The 18846-nt window shown below is 39.4% G+C and overlaps 1 protein-coding gene across 1 annotated transcript in view; it reads right to left on the reverse strand.

Annotated features, from left to right (window-relative positions):
- The window catches only part of LOC126417162 (dynein axonemal heavy chain 2), a 959377-nt gene that overhangs the window by 515561 nt on the left and 424970 nt on the right, over positions 1-18846 (reverse strand). Inside the window, 2 exon segments of the mRNA XM_050085060.1 lie at positions 6209-6346; positions 13435-13577. Coding sequence (XP_049941017.1) covers positions 6209-6346; positions 13435-13577 — 281 coding nt within the window.

The following is an 18846-nucleotide window of genomic DNA, read 5'->3' on the forward strand; positions in this document are numbered from 1 at the left end:
ACAGCAGTTATGTCCTTGAATTTTCAGCTATTGTTTATGCCTTTAAGAAATTCTGGGTATATTTGCTAGGAATGCATTTTAGAATTGCAACAGACTGTGCTGCATTCCAAAAGACTTGGATAAGAAGAACTTGTCACTGAGAACAGCAAGATGGGCTTTCACCCTTGAAGAGTATTTTTACACCATCAAGCAATGATCTGGTTCTAGGGTGAAACATAGATACCTTAAGTGACTGTGTAAATCTATTGTTTGATTTTGCGGATGGTTTAACAGCTAGAATCAGGAAAGCTCAAGAGAAGGATGATGGTTTGACAGCAATTGAGAGTATTTTCAAAGAATGCCTTGTGAAAACTTCTTAATGTGAGATGGACTTCTTTTCAAATTCTATTATGGAAGAAATACTTTCCATGCACTATGCAATGTGAAATCATCAAACTTGTGTGTGAGAAAGGTTAAGCTAAATGAAGAGGAAGTAAGAAAGATTATTGTATACGAGATTTGACTGAAAAGGTGAAAAGTGTTAATTGTGTAATTGCGAATAAGAACTCAGCAAAAAAGGAAGGTATCCTTCATCCTTTATTCCAAGAAAGTGAACCTTTATATACTTATCACATGGATCATATCGGACTACTTCATTCAACTCACAAAGGACGTAATCACATTTTAAGTATTACTGATGCATTTACCAAATTTGCTTGGCTGTATCCTGTAAGGACTACAAATCAAGTAGAAGCAATTAATAAGATACAATTGCAGAAACTAATTTTGGAAACCCAGTCCAAGTTATTGCTGACAGAGGGACTTGCTTTACTTCTCCAGAGTTCAAGGAGTGCTGCATTACAGAAGCAACCAGAATCTTGGTCCATCTAGAATTACAAAAGTTGTAACAAATGATATCTATGTGTGCCAAGGTCACAAAGACAAGGGTCCCAGGACTACAACAACACATGCTGAATTTATGTGACTCTTGTCAAGTGACTGCTCATTATGGAAGTCAGATGACTGTCAGGGTGATCAAATGTGGGATTTGGATGGGGGTTCAAGGATTTTCCAGTCAATGAGACATGACATGCTGGAGAAGCAGTATACTGGAGAGCAGTTTTGTGTGTTCTTGTAGAAAAAAGTTAGATTATACCGTTCTCGACTCGATGCCCCTCCTCCCCCCACCCCTTCCCCTCCAAAGTATTAGAGGTTGTAACTGTGAGAATAATAAACCATTCTACATGAAAGTAGGAATATCTGGTGAGTTTATTATGGGTTCTAAGTATGAAATAACTTAAATGAGGCTAAGTGTCAATAGCAGGTTTCGTCACACATACCACTCTAGAGGAGTGAATAACACAACAAATTTTGTTTATGTAGTTAGAAAATAATAACATAAAATAATAAGTTTAGTGAAAATGTGCATTTATTGTGCATTGGTTTTATTTTTATTGAGCATCTGGTGCGCCATATTGAGGGACAATGTTCCTCTTCAGCATGGGAATGCAGTCATGACAACTTAATCAGAGGAAATACCTCCTTGGATGCAAAAGTAAATATTCCAATGATTCTGCCCTGGAGATAGACTTTTTGACACTAATCTTCCATGTGGAAGCATTAACAAATGAGATTAGTATGAGTTGCTGATGTACTAAAGTAAAGGAAAACATATGATGCGTTAAATCACAAATGGTGTGGAAAGTTTATTCATAAAATATGGTGAAGAAATGATAACATCTTGGATTTAAAGTTGGTACAGGAGCTTTGGTAATGAGGTCTAGATGATTAACGAAGGAAGTACACACTCAAATTACTATTATACAGATATAATTACAACCCCCTGTTCGAAGCAAGAGCTCCACTGCATGGGTCAAATATTATAATGATATAGGCATATTGGAAATGGAGCTAGCGGGACTTTTGCATGAAAGGCAGCTGTTGTAACATGAATTAACAACATCTCAGATTTGTAAACATCATTAATGTAGTTGAAATATAGACAACTATTAAGAGCTGTTCAAAGAGTATCCAATATTTACTTATAAAATCAGTCTTTATTCAGATACAATTGTTGACACTAGTCACCTTCCACCATAAGGAGTGGTAGCAGCAGTTGTATTAAAGATGGCTGCCTTCATTGGACCCCAGGTGTGCTGACAACAGTTCAGCGTAATTTCCATACCAAATACACTAAAGATCCTCCTAGTAGGCCTACAGTTTATGGGCGGCATAAATGTTTTGTAGAACAGGGTACATTTGTGCCCTAAGCAAGAACAAAGTGTACAGCTCCTTTTTTTTCTGTGAGAGAACCATCAACTGGATAGTGTACCTGGATGTATTGTAACAATTTTTAATGCCACAAATTGATGAGGATGACCAAGAATGAAATGTTACTTCATGCAAGATGGTGCACGAAATGGGGATAGCTCCTGTGCCAGCTTCTCTATTTGAATTCAGAGCAAGAATTTACGCCACCACTGTGCAAGTTACACTTGCAATGCCACAGCGCGTTTGGGGAGAAATTGGCTTCCGACCGGATGTGTGTGGGGTAACTGACGGAAGCCACATGCAACACCTTTAGTTTAAGGTAAAAAAAACTTGATGTGTTTCCCTACAAAGTGACACTAAACCCAGGTCTATATCTTCTTTCAGTAAATTTATACAAATTTTTAAAGTATTGTGGTGGAGGTGCCCACTGCCTGCATGTCTGACCACTTGCATCTAGCTGCTTCGTGAAGGCAATGCAGAAACTCTTGGAAGTATTCCTTATTGATACTAGTACTCTTTGGGGTATAATCATTATGGACCACATTACTGGAATCACAAAGATGGTCACAATGAATTTCACATTGCTGCAAACCTGCTTCACTTTTCTGGGTCTCGGGGATAATGGATGCATCGGTTGTGATGGCTGCAACTTTGTTTCTGGCTTGACCCATAAACTCAGTACTCATTACAAGTGATGACTATTTTAAGAAAGTTGGAATTATTGTTCACAGTATCCAGCATATCCTGTGCAATCACCAAACGAAGTTGCTTCTGCTCAGTTCTTAGCAACTTTGGCACAAATTTTGCTGAGACCTTCCTATAGTCCAACTGTTGGGTTAAAATGGAATGAATGAATCCAATCCTAACTTTAACCTTATCTGCACATTCTCTGGCTGTGATTTGTCTGTCCTACATTAACAGGGTCCTTACATGATCAATAACAATGTCGCTTGTGGATGTTGAGGGCCTAACTGAATGTGATTCACTCTTCATTGATGAGCAGTTGTACCACTCTCTTATGTGTGTGGTACCCATTGCTTCATCCCCAAACAGTTGTTGAATCTTGTGGATTGTTTCAATTGGAGAATTGCCAAGCTTAAAATAAAATTTGAGACAATGATATTGTTCCACTTTTTCTGTCATTGTGCCCACAACACAAAATCCAATGATATCAGTTACACATATTCGCTTGTCAATGGCTAGCCAGCAACTGGTTGTTCGAGGTATCATGAAGAAAAATTAGGCATGTGCACAAGATGATTTTCACAGACACCCACAATGGAGCGCACGACCAAAAAAGTGTAAACTACCAGCCCAAAATACTTTTTAGTGCATTGCCTGCTACAATAAAGAAAATTAAAGAATTTCATAAATTCAAGGTAGATCTTAAACAATTTTTACCAACACATAGTTTTTATGAATTGAAGAATATCTGAATATAGACAAGAAATATTATTTATATATACTGATATAAAATATTTGTATTTATTATCCAAGTTTTTGAAACAAATTAAATATAAGAAATTGTAGGGAAATATAATGTATATTCTTAGCGGATGTATAAAGAGACTGATTGATTGACTACAAACATAGAGATCATGTGTGCCCCAATATCCCTTATAGTTTCTACAACAAAAAATAAGTTTGAATGATTTTTGAACAGCCCTCATTCTATCCAATGTTACACCACATTTTGGTTAGTATTTCATTTTTGTAGTGATAATAAAGAATAAATACAGCTTAGATGACAAAGTCCAGAAGACTGCTGGAAGTAAATGGTCAAACTACTATTACATACAACTTACAGCAACCCATGTTAGATGCAGCTGCTACACTGCATTTGTTGTAACAGTGACTGGCTGCAAGTTCCAAAGAGGGCTTATGATTAAAGAAAGGAAACTTTAAGACAAGTCAAGACAAGAAGACATATCTAAATTAAATAAATAAATTTGATAAAGAAGAGAAACTAACTGGAGTGATAACTGTTTATTCTTTGAACTTGAGATTTTGAGTTTCTCAACAAGTTGTGATGCAAATGATGAAGAATCGTTAAAAATGGAGAACATCAAAGAAAATTAAAAGTGAAGAGCACTGAAAGCAACTTCATAAGAAGGAACAACCTTTGAGGAAATGTTGGGCTGCCTGGTGTAACAAGGAGAAAAACTAACTGTAAAAAGGTGGTAATTTTAACTGATGACCTTTACTTAGACATCACAGAATAACATACAACCTAGAAAATTTGATTAAAAGAAAAGTGAGCAAAAAAGAGGAGAATACTAAAGAAAATTAAAAGTGAAGAGTGCTGGAAGCAACTTAATAAAAAGAAAGTTTCTTGGAAATGTTGGGCTGCCTAGACTAACCAGAAGAAAAACAGACTGTAAAAAAGTGATAATTTTAACTGGTGACATACACGAGGGTTGGAACTTTAATAGTGGCAACTATTTATTCACAGCTCGTACAAAATAGATAGGTGTTTCGAAGTTTTACTGACCTTCAAAGTAGTCACCAGCATTGTGTATAACCCGTTGCCAGCGATGTGGAAGTCACAGGATACTCTTGGCAGTGCCAGTTGAGTTGACAGTTTGAGCAGCACTGTCTATTGCCAAAGAATTTGTAGCAGTTCTGAAGCGAATGCCGTGAAGTGTTTCCTTCAGTTTCGAAATCAAGTTGAACTCACGAGGGCTTAAGTCAGGGGAGTGGAGTAGGTGGTATAGCAGTTAGCAACCCCATCAGTCAAACAAATCAGTAACAGCTTGTACTGTATGTGCTTGAGCATTGTCCTGCAACATCATGGTCAGGTCCTGCAGAAAGTGTCATCTCAAACAAATCAGTAACAGCTTGCACTGTACGTGCTTGAGCATTGTCCTGCAAAATGATGGTCAGGTCCTGCAGAAACTGCCATCACTTCCATCTCTATGCTGTTCATTTTTGGAACACAACCTATGACCAGTTTAGAGACAGAAGTGATGATACTTTCTGCAGGACCTGACCATCATTTTGCAGGATAATGCAAGCTGTTACTGACTTGTTTGACTGATGGGGCTGCTAAGTCCTATACCAACCTAATGGACTCCCCTGACTTAAGCTCTCATGAGTTCAATTCTATTTTTAAACTGAAGGAAACACTTCACAGCATTCACTTCAGAACTGGTACAAATTCCACATTGCGGGCAATGGGTTATACACAATGCTGGTAACTACCGGTACTCTGAAGATCAGTAAAACTCTGAAACATGTATCTATTTTGTACAAGCTGTAAATAAATAGTTGCCGCTATTAAAGTTCCAATCCTCGTAATTAGAGGTCACAGAATTATATTCAACCTAGAAAATTTGATTAAAACAAACATGAGCATTAAAGAAAGACAGTCACTGACAAATTATTGCACAATTGAGATATTCACAGTACATAGTGGAATGTGGAAAGTCTAGTGCCTGCACAATTTCAGGGGTGGAATTGGCCATGTATAGAGCATCTACAATCTCACTATGATCAAATATGCCAAAAACGTGCACCTTGCCCTTTCTGTACCCAGTTATGTAGCTAATGACCAGGAAAGGATCTGAACCCCTCCCAATCATGTGACATGCCAAACTGTGCAATTTGCCATTGCAATAGGATCATTCACTCTTCAACACATCAGCTATAATATCATAATCAGTTGCTACTAGGTGTAAAACATATCTGTAGGATCACATTACTATTTATACTTAACTACATATTACTGAATATACTGAATTAAAAGAATTTCCAATGAAAATCATGTATGTATCAGAACTCAAAGGCAATCATTTACGCAGGCAATGCATATGTTTGCTTACTGACATCATAAGTAACATTCCGTAAAAATTTCTTGCATATTACATTTGCACATACATACAAACACACACACACACACACACACACACACACACACATGTACACAAATTATGTAAATTTAAAAAAGAAAACAACACACTTCTTCATCTGGAAGATCTGGAAAACCTCTTCTTTTACGGCCGGCATATCTGAGCAAAGCAACCATGCTTCGAAGTCCAAAATCATAATGGTCTTGTTTACTCAATTGTTGCATTGCTAGGGAGTATAATGTGTAAACCTGAAACGTTAGTAACACATCAGTACCTTGTATCTTTTTCATAATGAAATGTAATAACATTTTGCATTTACTGGTGCCTGAGAGAAACAATACAGTTGTAATATGCACTTCAGTTTGTCCAAAATAAAAGCACTTTCATTTTAAGTATATCAAATGGAGTAAGGAGGATGCAGATTAGTTATGTTTTTCAGTATTTTATTTCCTTCTGTGTTTTCACAAAACAAAGTTGTTTGCATTTACTTGAGTTAAGTAGACTATTTTGAGCTCAGGAATATATTTTACAGGGCATAATAATAATAATAATAATAATAATGATCATAAATAACCGTTTTACTTCCACTGCTGGACAAAGACAACCTGTAACTGTTCCATACATTTTGATCTTCACTACAAGCATCCAGTTCACTGCTGTATGTTTTCTTGTGTGACCGACCCACATGCCATAAGAAGAACGTAAGAACGTACTGTCCTATTCCTCTGTTTTCCTCCCCCTTTTATTCCCTAAACACAAAAGTCACTCTAAACATTTTGTGCAAGTGCTTCAGATTCTTGCTTCATATAATTTTAAAGGCCTTTTCTTGAAGTTTTATGGTTAACTATTTCTCAAAATAGTACAGTTAAAGTTTTACAATTTGCCTTACAAGTAAATCTTGCACAGGAACATCTCACAGACACAAGCTCTTGCTTCCCAGATATAATGGAGCCAGATCGGGATTATAAGTGAGATACAGAAAGATTCAAATTCTGTATTCCATGGAACACTTGTGACTGAGCCAACCAATGAGTACATGCATGATGAACAACCCTCTTATGGACTCCTGCATATTTCCTGTTTCTATTTTCTTATTTTAATTTTATGAAAGCATTCTATAGAATTCCAGTCCACGTTGACTGTCTGACCTTCAAGTATAATAGTTACAGTGTGTGCACTTGCAACAAAGAAAGCACATATCCCTTGCACTTTACAGTTTTGTACAATTAGCAGAATTTAGGAGGACCCAGCTGATGACTGCCAATTCATCTCTGTGTCCCTTTGGGTCAACTGTTCTTCCTCACAGCTTATGATGCTGATTACAGGTTTTAGCTGTTGGCAGATGTGCAATTGCTGAGCACTAGGTTAGGCAGTGTTGTACTAACTAAAAACACATAATTCTAAGAGAAAGTCTTGCTTTATCCATAGTTATGTTTGCAAACCTCTGCAGTGGACTTATATTAATAATCTGGTATCAACAAAATTATGAGGCAGAACTATTGGCCCTTATTTCAGAATTGGTGGCCAAGAGACAAATATTAAAGTATACAAAAATATCCAAGCTTTCGGAACTACTTGTTCTTTCCTTGGGAAGCAAACAGTGGTTGGCAGGGAAGGGTTAAAAAGGAAGGGCAGGTCGGTCAGACCCCATGATAAGACAGACCCACCCCATGTGAAGAGAAAATAAGATGTCAATGATAATACATTACTAAGCACTGTGCAGCTTCAGTCCAAAGGTGATGAGTACAGACAAATTACAAGGATGAGAAATAAAATGAGTAGCAAAATGAAGATCTAGGATAAAAGAAAATGGGGAAAATATCAAGGGAAACATGGGATGAAGAATACAAAAATTAAAAAAGCAGAAAGCAATATAGAAAATAATTAAATAAGGCATAGTGAATGAAAAAAGATATAATTTAAAAACTCTGCAGATCAGCAGATAAGTGCCAGACTATGAATCCAAAATTCCAGAGCCAATTCTCAGTTAGACTAAGAATTTTTCTGTCGCCTATTGCTTCTTTCACCTATGGAAATGGTTTTTCTATGTGAAAAATAATAGGTAGCATGATGGTTAGGTCCTCACTAAACTGTAGGCATCTTTTACATATAGGTCCCCCAATAACTAGCTGGGTAATGTATTTCAGAGATTTTCGAAAAGGCAAGGGCACAACAGGACTATGCCTAATAGAGCACTGTGATGTTCAAACTAACATTTGGGTTGTGGACAGTTTTACATAATTAAAAAAGTATGAAAATGAAAGGGATGATAATAATGAAAAATAAGAGGGGGGATTGCATATTAGTGCAAGTTAAGTCTATGAGGGTATCACAACGCAAGGATGGGCTGGAGGGAAAGTTCACATCTCTGGAGTTCTTAAAAATTCGCATTGGATGTGAGGAGATGGGAAGCTGCACACTAAAATCTCACTGCATTCCAACACCCTGTTGGACTCAACTTACGTTACCATATAAGGCTTCGATATTTCAGCTTACTTCTCCATTCTCTCCCCCCACCTCCTCTTATTGGTGATCCTCCCCCATCTACTTCTCCTCTTAGTCTCTCATTGCACCACTCACTTCATTTCTGTTACTCTTAATTCATAATTATTTCTCAATGAAATTACATAACCATCAAAGTTGTACAGAAGTTTGTTTTTATTTAAATAGCGACCAGTTCCGGATGTTAGCAGATTATCAAGCCATCCACATAAGTGCTACCATAACACCATAATGTGTGTACCCTGGCACATTGCTTGTTTTAGCGGATAAGTGCAAGTTACAACTTGCATATGACAGTCTAGTGCTGCATGTGTGTTTTGCTGCACTGTTGCAGACCACCAACTGTGTTCAGCTTGTCTGCTGAAAATAATTCAACAATTATGACACACGATACCTGGCGTGAATGGTGAAATTTGGTACTCCACCATCAATTCACATGTGACATTTCTGTAGCTGATGAGGCCAAAGAAATTATAGGCACTGATTTCTGAGCACATTACTAGCTCCTCCTGGAAGCAGCAAATGCCTGCCTAGGGGTTAATATTACTGGACTTATGGCTACTGGATACCATCACAATGCCAGATTGTATGACATCAATGTCATACAGGTTGCAGATGAGGAGAACCACCACTGCTGCACGAGTTCCCCACGTTAACGACACCACCCCACATGCCACAGCAAGTTTGGCACGGTACCATCCACCATATAAAACCACGGATGGACCGCCAATGTCTTGCTGGCCGAGAAGATTGACTCCAGGATACCTCACCCTTTGATGAAGCAGAATTCATTGCAGTGTTGTGAGAAGGCATCATCTGACCTTCCAGAAGCCCATGGGCATTCGAGCTGCACTTAGTACCCAAAAAGGGAGGACCTGGGAGGTTACACAGCACTCAACACATGAGTGCCTGATCACTACCCAAAGCCACTATTAAGAGATTATAACTGCACGCTGCATACAGCAACTATATTCAGTGTTACAGACTGCACGAAGGCACATACCCAGATTCCTGTGGCAACAGAGGACATTCCCAAGTCTGTGATTATTATGCCATTTGGGTTGCATGAGATGTTCAGCCTACATAAGGCTGCACAAACCTGGCAGCCATTCATTGACTCTGTCTTGTGTGGGTTGACCTTTAGTATACCCTCTTTGGATAACATGTTATTGTATTCATCAACAAATTATCAACATCACCATCACCTGAGAGAATGTTTTGAGTGTTTTGAAAAGTGCAACGTGGTGTTGAACATGGTGAAATGTGTATTTGGACAACCTGATGATGAATTCCTGGGTCACTGAGTATCTTCAGCAGCCTCATTATGAGTCACTGAGAAGGTTGAAACCATATTCCAGCTACCTACGCTGTCTACAATAAAAGCGCTATGTATATACTTGGGAATGCTGACATTTACCATGCACTGCAGAACAACAGATGCCATTGAACATAGAACCAGCAGGTCCCATAGTTAAGAGCAGTTCTCTTGTACCATGGACCAAAGAGATGAATGTGGCTTTTGAAGTGATCAAAAAGAGCCTATCACAAGAGGCAGTGCTGGCGCACCTCAAGCTCAAAGCTCCATTGGCATTAGTAGTGGACACCAGTCAGTAATCCATTAGTGCTGCCATCCAAGAATTGGTGGAAAACATGTGGCAGCTGCTGGCTTATTTTTCACACAAGCTATTGTCTTCCCAGCAAAGATGGATCACCTACAATTGGGAACTTGTGGCCAAATATCAAGCAATTAAGTACTTTCAACCACATATAGAGGAAAGAGAATTCGTGATATAAACTGACCACAAGCCCTTAACGTACGTTTCCAACAAAAATAGCAGCACTTGCTCCCCGCAGCAGTACAGCCAATTGGAATTAATCAGCCAATTTAGTACAGACATTCATCACATATTGGGTATCACTAATGTGGTTGTGGACTGTCTCTCTGGAATGACCAGTGTCTTATGGGCGGTGAATGTGATGGCGCTTGCCAAGGTACAACAAGAGTATCTCGAGCTGCACATCATATTGCATGGGGGCACTGTGGCACTTAAGTTAGAGCTACTCAACATACCCTGCGAGAACCGAAATTGTATTGTGAGGCGTCACATGGCAGATCATGCCCTTCTGTCCTTGTTGCATTTTGGACTGGTGCTCAAGACCTTACATAATCTTTGTCATCCTGGAATCTGGTTGACATTCAAGTTAGTATCTCAATGGTTCATGTTGCCAGGCATTGAAAGAGATTACTGCGCCGGCCGCGGTGGTCTCGCGGTTCTAGGCGCGCAGTCCGGAGCCGCGCGACTGCTACGGTCGCAGGTTCGAATCCTGCCTCGGGCATGGATGTGTGTGATGTCCTTAGGTTAGTTAGGTTTAAGTAGTTCTAAGTTCTAGGGGACTGATGACCACAGCAGTTAAGTCCCATAGTGCTCAGAGCCATTTGAACCATTTTTTTGAGATTACTGCGAGTGGACATCCCCTCCTTCACTACTGACAGAGGCCAACAGCTCGAGTCAGACTTGTCCATGCAATGGGTGAAGATCTCTGGCTACATCCATCACAAGACGACCAGTTACCATATGGCCAGCAAAGGTATGGAGGAATGTTGGCTTTTGATGCTGAAGGCTGAGCTGATGTATCATGGCATGTCTTGGACATCTGCAGTGCACATAGTCCAACAGGGCTTATTAGCCACATACAAACCAGATACAGAGTTCTTGGCAGAGGAATTTGTTTACGGCATGGCTTTGTACCTGCCAGGCGAGTTAGTTGATGCCAGCCTACAGTCAGAAGTGGACAAGAAACTGGAGTCCCTTCAAGAGTTACAGAAACATATAAACCACATCAAACCTACAAAGCTCTCCAGACATGGTTGTCCAACAACTTTTGTGCAAAATGATGTTGACAGCTGTTCTCACATCATGTTATGTACAGACTGCATCACGCCACTGCTGCAACCACTCTATACTGGACCCCCCTGTGTCCTGTGCAGAGACAAACACATGATGGTAATCTTAATGGATGGAAAACAGGCCACCACATCTCTTAGCAGAGTGAACCCTGCTTACATTTTCAAGGGAGCACCACCCACGTAGTTGTCAAGAGCTGCACACCTGGCAGATGCGACACCCCGACTTTCAACCCCGCCACCACAACAAGCGACACAGAAGATAAGTGCACCACCCACTCTGGACAACATATCCGGTTCCTGGCCCGTTTCCGAGAAAATGTTCCGCACTCCACTTTCATCATGTGCTACACACATTAACTGTAGTTGTGCACGTTAGCTCCATTCGTGCCATCCAGAGATGCAGTTGCAGCACGAGCTGAGAGATTGTGTGGTGGCGAATAGTGTTAACCACCAAGTCTGTCTCTGCTGTATTAATTTTTATTATTTACTACTTGGAGGCGTAAATCATTCACTTTATGTTTACTCTGTTCTCTGCTTGCTGAATACTGACAAATTGCCTATAGCAGCTGATTCTCTCAGTTCGATTATTCGGAGTTATAAAACATTTCAGGCCTGCTTATAATAAAAAATTATGCTTGCTAATGATTAAGTATTTTCGTGAAGGATACAGAACGTTGTATACATGATTTCAAAGGTAGAAGCTGATATAAGTGCATGGTTTCCATTAGTGTCACTAGAAACTTCAATTTCAGAAGACACACATTTCTTTATTACTAAGGGGATTGTTTCACTTTTGTTATAAACAACAGTGGAACATTATATAAGAGTTCCATAAATCTAGGCTCATGTGTATTTCATCTGAAATTATCATTCAGAGAAAGGGGTGAAAGCACAGCAGCTACAGAGAATTAATATTTATATTCAAGAAAATGAGGAAATCATAAATGACTGTACACTGATAAGAAGTACATCTGTCAAAAAGGATTGCTTTTTGTAAAGCTGTCATCACTCTGAAGATTGGTTTGAACACTACAGCATTGTACTAGGCATGGTGATTTTGGAGGTAGTGTGCCCTAGCCTTCCTCACACAACTGAAATGGCTTACCCAGACAGACACCAATATTTAATATGGGTTCCAAACCACCATGCACAAGACTTTTAATGTGGACTCCAAAGCACTATACAATTTATCATGTTTCACATTAATAAATCATTTCCAGTGATAAAAAAGAAAAATTAAGTGACAGATAAAAAAATCCCAGGGAAGACTGAACACTGGAGCTTTGTATATGTAATTTGACATTCACCCACTGAGTCAGATAACTTTTACATGTTGGTAGAAAAGTTATTAGGTTAGCTCAGAAACCAAAAACATAACAGTACACACAACAAAACTTTGCTTCCTCTTATTTTAACCCAGGTAGATGAGGGAGGACTTGCTGGTAGTTGTAAAAAAAATATTTAAAAGTTACTAATTCTTTTATTATTATATATTGGACTCTGATTGTTACTAGAAATACTGATAATTAAATTTAGATCATATGTAAATTACAAACACTTAGTTAACTATGTTCACAGAGACACTGACTTGATATAGCATTTGCAATATATGTACAAACAAGTTGTACATTATATCACTCCTTTCACATTTTTCATTTCACTCTTTGTCTTCACCACATTAATTTTTCCGCTAATAAGGTTGTGGTGGTTCTTTTTTTGTTCATTCTTCCTTTCTCTTGCATTTCTAGTAACACAGTTTATCACATTTTGTTTCTTGGATATCACTTTAACTACAAACACCATTTAGTTGCAAAGGAGGCTCTTTATTACATTTAAAATAAGGCTGCATGTAGTAGTTGTCTTGATATTAATGTGAATCATCCAATCATTACAGAACTTCACTACACCAAATTTGCTGATACATACCTTTTTTGCAAGAATTCGTGTTTCTCTAAATCCTTCACCAAATAATATTATTTCAGCAATCATTGCACTATCTGGTACAATCATTGATATGGGGCGAAACATTGATTTCAAGTTGTCAGGCAGTTCTGTGCGACCAGCATAGCCTGGAAGAAAGAGTTAATCATAACAGAATAAACCAGTATCTAATATAATTATTGATATGGAGAACAACATTGACTTGTCAAACAATTCCGTGCAATGAGCTTAACCTGTAACAAAAGTAAATTATGCTAAGGTAAACCACAGAAATTCTTTCCTCATTTTTAAATGTTATTGAGCTAGTATCATTACTTATATTATCCTCTTCACTGAGCTTGGGTCCAAGGTTATAACAAAATAAATGATTTGATATCGCCTACAGCTGTCATTTTTTTACAATTTTGGTATTAGACATTTTTCAAGTATCCTGACAAATGGAATCACCAGGAATTCAGTGCATTAACAATTAGTTAAAAGTCAAATACAGCAATTCAGCAGATGATAAAACCGGTAGGATTAATAAAAACTTACTAAACAACAATTCAGCAATAGCAGATTATGTCATAGTGGTTTCTGCACATGTTACTGTGTATCAGATAATTCAAAATCCTGCTGTGTTATGCAAGTGAAATTAAACAAAGAAAGAAAGTAATGAAGATTAAACTTTGAAGTACATTGTTCAGAATATTAATTGCAAACAAAGAAAATAAAGAAATGCGTCTGTTTCGTAGCCATTACAAATACTAAATACGAACCAGACTCTGAAATTGAAATAATACTGCATAAAGGTATGTTTGTCAACTAATATATTAGGTTGGTTCATAAGTTCATAGCCCTTTTATTTTGCATGTTCATATCCTAGTTGTTATCGGTTTATTTTATGTTTGTTATCTTTCATTTATAGTTTACAGTTGCTATTTGAGTTTACATATTGTCATTTGGGTATAGTGAGTGAAGCTCTGGACATCAGAAAATGGAATGCCAAGTGAAGAAATTGGAACATTTATGATATATTCTTCTGTTTGAATTCAGTTGAGGGGTGACAACCAGAAAGCTTGTTTAAATGCATTAATCCACAAAGATCCACATGTACTTGAGAACTGGCAAATGTGATGAACTGTGATCATTCCACAACTGTGTGACATTTGCATGCAGTGGGGAAGGTTCAAATATAGGGTGTATGGGTACCGCATGCTCTAAGCCAAAATCACAAAAATTTGTGGGTGTTCATATAAGCATCTCTGCTTGCTTGTCATCAACTGGCTACTGAACAACACCAACCATTCCTATCCGTATTATTTCTGGTGACAAGAAATGGTATCTTTATGCTAACATAAGGAAGAGAAAGGAATGGTTGAGCCCATACAATGCAGCAACACCACATACAAAGAATTGCACGTTTCAACAAAGGACAATTTTATGCATCTACCAGAACAGTGACAGTGTGGTGTACTACAAATTGCTTCCCTGAAGAGTAAGCATCACTGTCAACATTTACAGTCTGCAACTGAGATGTCTGGCAGACACAATTCAAGAACAATTACCAGAAAGACTGCGTGAGGTGATGCTACTCCACTATAATGCCTTTCGGTTTTCTGCTAGACTGATAAACAACACTATACAGAAGTTGGCTTGTGAAGTCATTCCACACCCACCTTATTCACCTATCTTGTGCCCTCAGATTTTCACCTCTTCTGCTCGCTATCAAACAACCTTCAAGGAATTTTCTTACTGGATGAGATCCTCACCTCAAAACCACAGTTGTGGGATCAAAAAGTCACCTCAGCAGTGGCAGATTGTTATAAATAAACTTATAGAAAAACACTATGAACTTATGCACCAACCTAATATAAGTGAAGAAATATCAACAAAAGTATGCTAAGCAGTACAGAAGCCCTAAAATATAAAGTAACTGGAATCTCATTACAATTTGTCTTGGAATGTGGAGGTATTAGCACCGAATGAGATAACTTGCAAAATACTGATGCAACCCTTGGGCAATGAAGGATCATTTTCCATTCATTGCTGCAGGGAAGCAATATTAGATGAATAAGCAAATGGATCATACAAAACAACATACTTTTGACAGAAACTCATAAGTGTGAGCCATCGTGGCGACCAGATGTATCAAGAAAAATCTTGTAAAGGTAAATCTAAGTAAGGCATTTCCATTTTGTTGGACTCTAGTGGTACATGCATGAACTAAATATTATTTTCAATTATGTGAATTCATCTGTAAACAGCCAACATGCAGGTATACTTAAACGTAAATTAATTTTATGATCTGTAAACTGACTTGTTCTGTGTCAAAGTAGCTGATATATGCAACAAATAATTAATTAATCAATGAACTCATAAATTAACTCTTGAGATCCCCCAGTGTGAAACACACAGTGATAAGGCATAAAATGAGAGTTTCTAACTTTCTGTACTGTTTAGTTTCCCCTAGCTGGTCTTCCTGTGGAAATTTACGAATAAAGAGTTAGCCTACAGAATTAACAGACAGAGACTATACATCTTATATATATATATATATATATATATATATATATATATATATATATATATATATATATATATATATATATATATATATATATATATGTCTGCTTGTGCCTGTATATGTGTGGATGGACATGTGTGTGTGTGTGCGAGTGTATACCCGTCCTTTTTTCCCCCTAAAGTAAGTCTTTCCACTCCCGGGATTGGAATGACTCCTTACCCTCTCCCTTAAAACCCACATCCTTTCGTCTTTCCCTCTCCTTCCCTCTTTCCTGATGAGGCAACAGTTTGTTGCGAAAGCTTGAATTTTGTGTGTATGTTTGTGTTTGTTTGTGTGTCTGTCGACCTGCCAGCACTTTTATTTGGTAAGTCACATCATCTTTATTCCACGCGGGAAAAATATATTTAAAAACAAAGATGATGTGACTTCCCATACGAAAGCGCTGGCAGGTCGATAGAAACACAAACAGACACATACATACACACAAAATTCAAGATTTCGCAACAAACTGTTGCCTCATCAGGAAAGAGGGAAGGAGAGGGAAAGACGAAAGGAAGTGTGTTTATTTTTGCCTTTTTTCACACCAGATCTCCAGTTACTTTCCAGTCCACCTTTACCCTCCCCATATATTTTTATTTTCATTTTCATTTCACCTTCTAATACCATGTCACCCTCACAACACCCCCACAACGACCCCATTAAGTTTTATTTACATTCCCTCCGCAAACATGCCTTCGCCCTAGCCAGATTACGCTCCCATATTCTATTTTCTCAGGCTTGCCTGACATTTGGCATTACCCCCAAAGGCCTCACACTTAAAGTTCCCACCTCTGGCTGCAACCCTTCTTTCCATCAGTAACTATACCAGTTCCAAACTGAACAATCCATTGCCCTCACCCACCTAATCCTTCACCTACACATCAACTCAGCCAATGAACACACCCGTCAACTCCTGTCCTTAATAAAAGTCTTTAATCTTTCCTCTCCCACATCCACACTGACTGTTCAGAGCATCCTCCTACAGGCCAACCGTAAATTAGAACAGCATGCCACCCTCCACCTCAAAAAACTATCCAATCTCCTGGTTTCCCACCTCCGGAAAGGCAACTCACTCACCCTTCACAACCTTTCCAGCAAACCTCAACCTCCTCTCATTGCACACAAACCCAGTCTCTCTCATCTACTCAATCTCCCACTTGCAGCTCCACTCCCTCCAAAACCTCCAAATTCCAATCAACACAATCTGGAACCACAACACCCTAATTCAGTAGTTAACCTTTCCTCCAAACCTCTCTCCCAATCCGAAACCTCTGTCCTATCCAAAGGCCTCACCTTCAGCCCCACTCCCAGATTCAACCAAACAGCCCTTGTCAAAGATTTACTGTCCTACACTCGTACTCTCTGCTGGAAATATCACTTTGCCACGAAGAAAAATGATCCTAATCCTACTCCTAATGATCCAACTCCCCAAGACACCATCCAAATTGAACCCTGCCTGGAACAGTTCCGTCCTCCGTCACAGCGGGACCCACCTCCTCTTCCTCAAAATCACCCTCTCCAAATCTTCCAGGAATTTCTGACTCCCAACATCACCACTGCTGAAGCCCAGGCTATCCGTGATCTGAAGACTGACCGATCCATCGTCATTCTTCCGGCGGACAAGGGTTCCACGACCGTGGTACTTGATCGTCGGGAGTATGTGGCTGAGGGACTGCGTCAGCTTTCAGACAACAGCACATACGAAGTTTGCCAAGGTAACCCTATTCCCGATGTCCAGGCAGAGCTTCAAGGAATCCTCAGAACCTTAGGCCCCCTGCAAAACGTTTCACCTGACTCCATCAACCTCCTGAAACCACCGACACCCTGCACCCCTACCATCTAACCTCTTCCTAAAATCCACAAACCCAATCATCCCGGCCGCCCCATTGTAGCTGGTTACCAAGCCCCCACAGAACGTATCTCTGCCTACGTAGATCAACACCTTCAACCCATTACATGCAGTCTCCCATCCTTCATCAAAGACAAAAACCACTTTCTCGAACGCCTGGAATCCTTACCCAATCTGTTACCCCCGGAAACCATCCTTGTAACCATTGATGCCACTTCCTTATACACAAATATTCCGCACGTCCAGGGCCTCGCTGCGATGGAGCATTTCCCTTCACGCCGATCACCTGCCACCCTACCTAAAACCTCTTTCCTCATCACCTTAGCCAGCTTCATCCTGACCTACAACTTCTTCACTTTTGAAGGCCAGACATACCAACAATTAAAGGGAACAGCCATGGGTACCAGGATGGCCCCCTCGTACGCCCACCTATTCATGGGTCGCTTAGAGGAAGCCTTCTTGGTTACCCAGCCCTGCCAACCCAAAGTTTGGTACAGATTTGTTGATGACATCTTCATGATCTGGACTCACAGTGAAGAAGAACTCCAGAATTTCCTCTCCAACCTCAACTCCTTTGGTTCCATCAGATTCACCTGGTCCTACTCCAAATCCCATGCCACTTTCCTTGACGTTGACCTGCATCTGTCCAATGGCCAGCTTCACACGTGCGTCCACATCAAACCCACCATCAAGCAACAGTACCTCCATTATGACAGCTGCCACCCATTCCACATCAAACGGTCCCTTCCCTACAGCCTAGGTCTTCGTGGTAAACGACTCTGCTCCAGTCCGGAATCCCTGAACCATTACACCAACAACCTGACAACAGCTTTCGCATCCCGCAACTACCCTCCTGACCTGGTACAGAACCAAATAACCAGAGCCAATTCCTCATCTCCTCAAACCCAGAACCCCCCACAGAAGAACCCCAAAAGTGCCCCACTTGTGACAGGATACTTTCCGGGACTAGATCAGACTCTGAATGTGGCTCTCCAGCAGGGAT

Source organism: Schistocerca serialis, chromosome 8 (genome assembly GCF_023864345.2).
Source record: "Schistocerca serialis cubense isolate TAMUIC-IGC-003099 chromosome 8, iqSchSeri2.2, whole genome shotgun sequence".
NCBI classification, from domain to species: domain Eukaryota; kingdom Metazoa; phylum Arthropoda; class Insecta; order Orthoptera; family Acrididae; genus Schistocerca; species Schistocerca serialis.